The sequence below is a fragment of the Merops nubicus genome, unplaced genomic scaffold, assembly GCF_000691845.1.
Source record: "Merops nubicus isolate BGI_N331 unplaced genomic scaffold, ASM69184v1 scaffold27257, whole genome shotgun sequence".
Classification (NCBI taxonomy): Eukaryota; Metazoa; Chordata; class Aves; order Coraciiformes; family Meropidae; genus Merops; species Merops nubicus.
This window is the reverse complement of record NW_008618848.1, coordinates 12,537-21,350: the sequence shown is the minus strand read 5'-3', so window position 1 is coordinate 21,350 and position 8,814 is coordinate 12,537. Positions and strand designations below refer to the sequence as shown.

Genomic DNA, 8,814 nt, shown 5'->3' with positions numbered 1-8,814 from the left:
CCTGCTGAATGTTTTCTGTCTTTAACTGAAAGCCATAATGCCACCAAGCAAAGTCCAAGGGGCTTCCTGGTACCTGCACACTGCTGCATTAACCATTCCCCTGGGCTGCACACCCAGCAGGGGAAGAGATGTTTATCCAACTCCTCACAAAGCCAACTTCTTGTGCCTGACTGGGGCTCCTGGGTCTATAAATGAGGAAAGTCTTCCTTGGGTCTGCAGCACACGCTCGTGCTGATGCACAGACCTACCTGTCTGGTGAGGCTCCCTCCAAGGTTCATGGTACCAGAACCAGTTTTATTAGTCTGCAGCCACAGCATCACTGTGGAGGTCAGCTTGTAATGAGCAGTACGACCACTGGACTTCTCCTAGAGGAGATAACAAAAAGGGAGAGAGACAGAGAGGTTAAAATGCCTCCAAAAATTACACAATGGCTGGCCCAAGAGACCCCACAAAGCAACAGGATGGATTCAGATAACCCCACTCACACAGCACAGGCTGCAGGAACAACTGCCCATGTGCACATGCCCCTCGTTTTCCAAAGCAAATCTAGTTAGAGCAATTTAGCCTCCTATTACCTTGATTTTATGACTTAATTAGTGATATTTATCTGTAGACCTTTATGTTAAAAAGGAAATCTCAGGATCACATGTGCAGAAAGTAACATACTTCCAATTCTTCTGGGATTCTTTTTGATTACAGCCCTGACTTATCTCTATCCAAATTGCTCCAGGGAATTTTCCAAAATTAAGAGGGGAAAGCAGTTTCCAGCCCCTGACACAACATTGCATTGTTCAGTGGAACACCTGCACTCCCTAATTGTCTGGAATTAACTGGGGGTTGTTTTCACTCAGGTCTATCAGCTGCCCCAGAGGCTGTACCTGAACCTCCACCACGTGGATGGAATCCCAGCATCCCTTAATCTTCTTTGATCCATCTCCAGCTTTCTTAATGAGGATCACCCCAGCAAACCCATGATCCAGATCCCAGAGGTAGACAGAGGAGACTCCACCTTCAAAATACCTGCAGGATGCAATCCAATAGGCATGTTAAAAGCAAGCAGGAGTCAGATATCAATAAGCATCTTAAAGAAGCAAAATCTCTCTATCCTAGTGAAGACTTTGTTCTTTTCTTTTTAGGCTGGACACAGTTATACACCTAGAAACACAGCACTTTAAATCATTTTACAATACAGAGACTTTAATGACAAAAAACCTGTACATTTCTCTAAAGGAGAATAAAAGTTTAGTGAGAAACAGAGCCAGCTACAGATTTCTGCAGTGCTTGAGCAAACAATTCCTCTGATTCCAATTAACTGTAACAGCTGGGAAAGGCACAAGCTCCAAAGCAGGCTGAGAGTAAGGCTTTATTTTACAGTTTGGTCTGGGTTTTCTTCCCCTTTTCTGTCACTGTTGGGAAAGTCTGGAAGTTTTTTACAGGAAAGTCTGATGATTAAGACAAAGAGGAGCAAATAAGGAGCCTTATGCTGCTGTCTCAGAAGTTTGTGTGAAGGCAACTTATTGGCTTTTTGCAAATGGAGTTGAACTGAGACCAAGGTTCTTCAAAACAATGGGATGCCATTGAGATTTCCATAATATTCCATCTTTAGAGGTGGTGCACAACAGAGAGGAGGCTGGATTACCCAAATCTCAGGTTTCTGGTAGTGAAGAGTACGCTCCTGGCAAACTATCAAGGCACTGACACCCACAGAACCCAACTTCATCCTGTGCTAAAGCACAGAGATGTGCTGGAAGGTAATGGTAAACAACCCAACAAGGGAGGAAGAAAGATGCACAAGATCCCATTTTGGCTTCTAGAAAACCAAAACTATAACCCACAGCTTTTCACCAACTGTTTCAAAGCCAAGAGCCCTCAGGAGAAGTGAGCAAAAGGGAACAAGACTCTTTCATGGAGCACAGCTCCCAGATCCTGGTGAGAACTCATGCTGCACAGCACCACCATCTCCTGCAAAGAACTCAGGAAAGGGGGAGAGGCAACTTCAGCTGGGCCAGGAGATCCATGAGAAGGCATTTCAGCAGCCAGACATTGCTACTCTCTCCTGGGCACCTACCACCCCTCTGCAAGAACATACAAAGCAGACAGAGCACTGGAGTGCTCACGGTCTGGAGGAGAGCACAAACTCCTCACCCAAAGCCACGAGGAGCTGCTGGAACTGAGTTTCCAGCAGCCAACCTGGGGAAGAGCCAGAGATGAAACCATTCTACATCCCTGCCTCTTACTGTGGGGAGGGAGAGGAGCAGAGAGGTCTGCAGGTGACTGCATGTTCCTCCTCCCCTGCCAGAAGGAAAGCGTCGCCCAGCACCGACACGAGCGACCTGCTGAGCCCCCCACCCTGTGCTCCCCTCCTCTCTGAACACAGCCTGGCAGCTGAGAATGGCACTGGGGATTTGATTTACTGCACATTTCAGACTTCAGGTATTAGCTTGAAGTATTGGAGATTCCAGAAGACTAACCCATCCTTTTCTCTAAGTCTGGAGAAGGCATTGGGAAGTTAATGCAAACAAAAGGCAACTTTCAGCTTTTGCTCTGCATGTGCAGGACGTTGTTTCAAGAGTCACCAGAAGAGCCTAAAAGCATCTGAGTCAGTGTCAAACCAGGACCCCAGGAGGGGCAGATGACTCGATGTGAATTCACCACAGCATTTTCATCTCAGCAGGTGCCTCCCAAGCTCAGCCTGAGCGTTTAAGTAACCAGCCCCTGGCCTGTGACATCTGTCAAGCCGCCGACAATACACCATTAGAAAAAGGAAAGCCCTTTGCTCCACAGGCACACTACAGCCAGACTTCCAGCAGGCAATTTCAACCTAACAAACCAACAAACCCCCTTTTTACATCCCCTGGGGAATTCACAAATGGATTTTGATTAATGGGAATTTCAGTCCTGCAGTGAAACTGGGTCCCAGCCTAAGTGACCCTTCCCTTGGCAAAAGGGCAGCACCAGTCAAAGGCCAGAGAGCCAAAGCTCTTGGCCCTTTCCAGACCAAGTTTGCTTAAAATATATTTGTGTATAGAATAAGTGGATTCACTAAAAATGAGCTGGCAGCCACTGAGAACATTACAGGGTGTACAGACAGTTTCCCCATTACCCACTTTACGAGCTTGCTACGAGCATGAAACGTTAATTAAGAGAGGGACCAAAACAAGGGTTTTGGAGATTTATTCTTACCTACTGTACTTTGATCCTAATGACATGAAACAGGGGGGGAAAAAAAAAAAAGAAATTATTTTTATGTGGTTCACCTTTATGAGATTTTACATAAAGGCTTTTGTGGGTATTTTAAGAATGTGCTAAAATGTTGTCTGAAACCACATTAAACCATCTGAAGAACCTCCCGCCAGCACTAACAGTGCACACATGGAAACGCTTTAACTTGCCTTTGTATATTTAATGAATCAAATATAGTATTAATATTGTTTTAAATACCAACATGCTATTTCAATCAAGTTGCCTTGCCATAGCCAGATCCAGTGTCTTGAGACTCAAACAACGCCAGTGACTGAGGCAGGATGAATCCAAGGCACGCCGGGAGGTGTATCAGCCAAAGCCTCCTCTGAGCTTCAGCGAGATAGAATCACTTCCAAAATTCACTCCTCCCTCATGGGGAGAAAATATAGATCATTAGATTTCACCTTTCCTCACGCAGCACCTAAAACGTGCTGAAGGGGGATTTCTGGAGTCTGTCTAAACCCCCAAAAGTCGTGTTTGGAGAGGGGAACTTTGCTGGAAACCTGTTTTCTTCAAGGAACATAAAGAAGTGCTACAGGTTAATTGGCTGCTACATAACAGAAAACTAGATGACAGACAGATTGGTAGGAATTTAAATCTACATTCATGAACTTGGATTTGCTGTAAGCAGGCTGGATTACCTCCAAGAAACCCTTCTGCTTATTAGAATCCAAGCAGGAGAGGTAACCAGCTTGGAAAAGGGTCCTGGGAGGCATGAGCTGCTCTGTCTTCCCTGTTAAAGAAATGGATGAGGCAAAGCAGAGCACAGGCCCATCTAAGTTACCTGCAGGAGCTGCAGCAAAACCCTTTGAAAGCTCTTCACAGCTCCTGGATCAAGCATTGTTTTCTTTGACCCCCCTGTTCTGCATCCCCCCACTCCTGGTATGTTATCCTTCAACACAACAGAGGTCATAAAGGTGATCTGTGTTCTTTAGAAGCTTGAGTTGTCTCCCTGAGCACCCAAGGCCCAGCACAACCCAATCAGCAGATGCCCTTGAGATGCACAAGGGGTCTGAAGTAGGAGGAGAACTCCAATTCATACAGGGGTACCTCAGAAACATCCCCAGAGGATAAATCATTTCCAAAGGACAGCAATTCAAAGCAAAGCAATCACTCCTCTGCTTAAGGACATGGATCTCTCCAGGATGTAACAAACTAGACAAAAGTTTGTTACAAAACAAAGCAAAAAACATCCCATGGTTGTCACCTCCCTTTATTAACAACCCAAACAACACCAAGGGACATCACAGAATGGTTTGGGTTGGGAGGGACTTTAAAAGAACATTATTCCAATGGTATCCCTGTCCTCTCAGTGTTATTCCATCCCCAGTAAAACTGCTTTTTATGAAGCTGCCCACAAAGGTGACTAAAAGGCCCAACGTGACCATTCATCCCCTTCACAAAATTCAGAACAGCTTTTCACCCAAAACCACTTCTAGTGTTAATGTCAGGATCAAACACTGGAGATTTATACCTGTTACTCATCAACCACAGAACTCCTGGAAAAAGCTGCTTTATACAAAAAAAAAGTCACACTTAAGACTGACCCATTTTACAAATGCAAGAATAAAAGAAAATATTTAAGCTAAGAGTGATCCAAAGCTTTATGGAGTGTTTGAAGTTTGGGCGGGTGGAGACACAGGATGGAAACTTGTTTAAAGGAACTCAAACTGAATCCACGAAATCAGGAGCCTGTGGCCAGAACAAAGCTGTAACTTCAAGAGGGATGTGATAGGGGAGGAAATCCCCCAGCTTCCAGCACAGACCTCAAGAAAGGAGGGCAGATTAGTGACTGCATTTTACCACGGAAGGACAGAGCAGAAGAGGCACCGTAACTTTCCCCTTCACGAATGAACGCTGGACCCTACACTGAAAAAAATCCATTTCCACCACACAGCCATAAAAACAAACCCTGACTTTCAATCACACTGCAGAACCAAATCACTCATCCATAAAAGCACTGGTGTATTTTCCAGCAAGTAGCTGAGAGCCAAAGACAAAAACCCACCCCAGTGTCTCTGGCTCGTGGAAAACCCCGATGCCAAAGTGCCAATACCTGGAACCTCAGACTGGCCACAGAAACCTTCAGAAGAGCTGCATGGTGGTTCAACCTGGCTCCTTTAAAGCAGCAAAATAGATTTTCTTTATTTTCTTTTCCTCTACAGATTGCAGAGCTGTTTCTTCCAGCTACAGAAGTTCAGGACAGAAAGGGAAACGTCTCCATCTATTTAGATCAACACACTCCCAAGAAACCCCTCATTTAAAATACCTACCCCAAAGGAAAACATGGAGCATTCAGCTACAAATGTTTTTACAAGAGGAACAATGACTAAGGGCCCAACCTGGGAGGCTGGTGTTTAACAGCAACCCAAAAGCATTGCCTGAAAACTAGGTGAGGAAGCAGAACAGATATTTAAGCAGATGAGTGTAGAGCCAAGTGACTTGGCACAATTTTCACCACACCCTTCCCCTACGCCTGCCCCCTGTCCTTTCAAACCAGCACAGAAACAGCACCAGAAATATGAAGGAAGTGGCAGGTCTCAGCAACCCACCCTCCACCAAACCCAAAACATTGCCAAGGTGCCTGTTCAAATCCCCTGCAACCTCACAGCCCAAGCAACACGGGGGAAAGAGTCTTCAGGACAACATCAAGAGCCCGGAGCTGTCACTACATGTTGTTGCTCTTGTCCTCCATCCAGCTTTCTTGTAATGGGGCTCACGAGCCTGTTTTTGAATAAAAAGGCCAGGTTGGTACCAGGAGCTACCCAGGATGGAACATTTTGACTTCTCCTGCTGACATGAGCACAGGACTTAGGTCCCTTTCCCTCTTTCTTTGGTGTGCAGCTGCAGAACGCTTTCAGAACGCTACCTAAGCACTGCAAGTGAAGGTAAAGTGTGTGCACAGAGCAGCTGTTTTTCACCAGGGTTTATGAACACGGCCCCAGGAATGCTGGTGGACTCCACACAGGTATTTCCAGACATTCCTCCCAGCACACACAGGTGCAGAAGCCCCTGGAGCAAACATGCCGATGGAGTGAGGTACTGCAGCTTCGGTGCCAGTGGCACTTAAAAGCACACATCTGCACCACGGTGGGAGGACTCAGACTGTGCAGCAGAGCTGTGAAGTGCAAGAACTCTGCAAGGAAAGAAAACAGCATCCAAACAACAGGATCCTGAAGGCTCAAAATCTCCCAGAATCTATTTTCTGCTTTCTAGCACCTTTCATTATTTAAACAAAAAAAAGACAACAGTAAACACAAACTATACTGCTCACATTTTCCTCACCATCCAACTGCTCTGGGCAGATGGCAACTAATGACCCAGTCCCTTTTGAGAAGTCACCTGGAAACAGTTCCATTAGCCACCTAATCAGCAAGACAATGGGTCACTTTGTAAGGTGTCCAAAGGAGTCACCGGTTCATTAACCACCAGGAAGCTCCAACTGCTCACACCTCCCTCACCCCACCATGGGACAGCCCCTTGCTCCAGCCACCCACAGCCTGACCCACTGTAGGCCCTGCCAGCTCTAATTCCAACGTGGGTAGGAGAGGGCAAGACAGCAGAAGTCTCCCGTGGCATGAATTAAGTTTGCCAAAGTGTCTGTGCCAACTACAGATTTCACCTGATGTGCTCCTTTCTTCAAAAGGTGTTGATCAGACCCACTAGAAGATGGCTGGGAGTTGTTAATTTACTCTGTCTTCCACCTTCCAGCAATAAAACACCATTTGTGAGAGCACAGGCATTGCCACGTGTTAGTAGAGATAATCAATCCTAAAATTCCAGGTCATAATAAACAGATTTTTAAGTTTAGTCTCGCTCCATTTTGGAAGGCATGTAAGGGATTTCTTAGTAAGGATTTAAACCCTTCAGAGAGTGGTGCTCGAGGACAGCACTGCATCATCACTGCTCACCTCCTCACACAGGCTTTCCCCCTCCAGTGTTCAGATTTTATGTAATCACAGAGAATCGTGGGAACCCAAGGGAAAAATCTCCTCCTCCCACGAACAGCTCAGATTCAGCAGATAAAAATGCAGCCTGCACAGAGCTGCTCCAAAATGAAGCATCCAAAGAAGAAAAAAACATAAAACCAGATGAAAAGCAATTCATTTGGTTTTCACAGCATGGCAACAGGCTGATGTTTTTCCCCTTTCTTCTTCTAAGTTTGCTCTAATCTGTGTAAATATATATCAACAACTTCAGTACTGACTGTGGTTATCTATGTAATACATAATCAACAACTTCAATGCTGACTCTGGTTTGAGTTTGGAGCTGCCCACGGGGGAGTTAAGGAAAGGACCCCCCACCACCACTCTGTTGACTCTTACATCTAAACAATTTCCTGGGGGAAAAACCATCACGGTTGTAATTTGAAAAGCACACAAACATGAAAGCAACGAGCATCTTGGCAGTTTAGGTCTGTCTGAGGAGACTTCATCTTGTACTTATCAGTCGAACCCAGAGGCAAGAACCTCAGGGATGACATAATCCTGATGTCACACCCTATTGTGCACAGCCCAGGCAGCACTGAGATGGAAAGTCAGGTTTCCTTAGCACTGGGGTGCACAACAAATGCATCTGGATTCAATCTGCAGGGCCCTTGCTGTGAAAACCACAGTAACTCTCCTGCCCAGGAGAAAGCCATCACAAAGGGCTAGTAAGCATTAATGAGGAACAGTGAGCTAATGGCAATAAAGGCACTTCAAAGCTTGCCAGGGGTTTTTTAGTTTAGGCAAACTAGGTTGACATCTAAACACAGACAGAACAGTTCCACACAGAGCTCACGGCTGCTCGGGGAGCTGCTGTTCCCCCTGCACACCCAGGGGTGTGGGCAGGGCACCCAAACCCCCTCCTCACACCCCTTGCTGCTGCTGCTCTCCTCCGACTCACACGCTGCAATTGGCACCAGTCTGTGTCTAAAATAACCAGATTTGGTCCAACTGATAAATATGGCAATTGTGGGGAACCTCGTGGGAAGCTCAAGGTGTTTCCAGCACTGGGGAGGAAGGAACACTCCGAGGGTCTCAGGGTCTAGCAGACCAGGTGAAGGGACCTGTCAGACCAAGTGAAGGGACCTGTTGGATGAGGTGAAGGGACCCACACGGGCAGGGAAGGAGAAATCAGAGGCTAAACCACAGCAGCAGCACCAGCAGGGGTTTGTCACGTTTTTCCTATCAGGACAAGCAGACCAAGGCTGGCAGCAGAGGTGGCTCAAGCTCACAGTCCAGAAGGAACTGAGGAAAGAGGCAAGAGGTGCTCAGAAGGGGAAAGCCACCCAGCAGTGTGCAGGCCACTGGAATGCACCTGGGAGTGGAGCTGGTGGCACAATGGCAACGAGCCACGGGGTCAAAATGAGACGTCCCTGAAGTTCAGCAAATCAAGGCTGTCCAGGGAGATTAAATGCACTAATTAATAAAAAAGAGTCAGTCCTGAGCACTCAAAGTCTGTCACAGACTTCATTACTGTGCCTGGCCAGCAGCCCCTTCACGTTCTGCAGCAAGAGGCTCCTGAATGTGCCCATTCCTGAAGCACCAGGAATTCCCTGCATCCAGGGAGTGGCTGGGGGGTGTTTGC

The 8,814-nt window shown here is 46.6% G+C and overlaps 1 protein-coding gene across 1 annotated transcript in view; it reads right to left on the bottom strand.

Annotated features, from left to right (window-relative positions):
• The window catches only part of CAPZB (capping protein (actin filament) muscle Z-line, beta), a gene marked incomplete at its 5' end in the record, with an annotated part of 32,143 nt that overhangs the window by 11,720 nt on the left and 11,609 nt on the right, over window positions 1–8,814 (bottom strand). Inside the window, 2 exons of the mRNA XM_008943599.1 lie at window positions 249–365; window positions 879–1,020. Of these exons, the coding sequence (XP_008941847.1) occupies window positions 249–365; window positions 879–1,020 (259 nt within the window). The remainder of the gene's footprint in view (window positions 1–248; window positions 366–878; window positions 1,021–8,814) is intronic.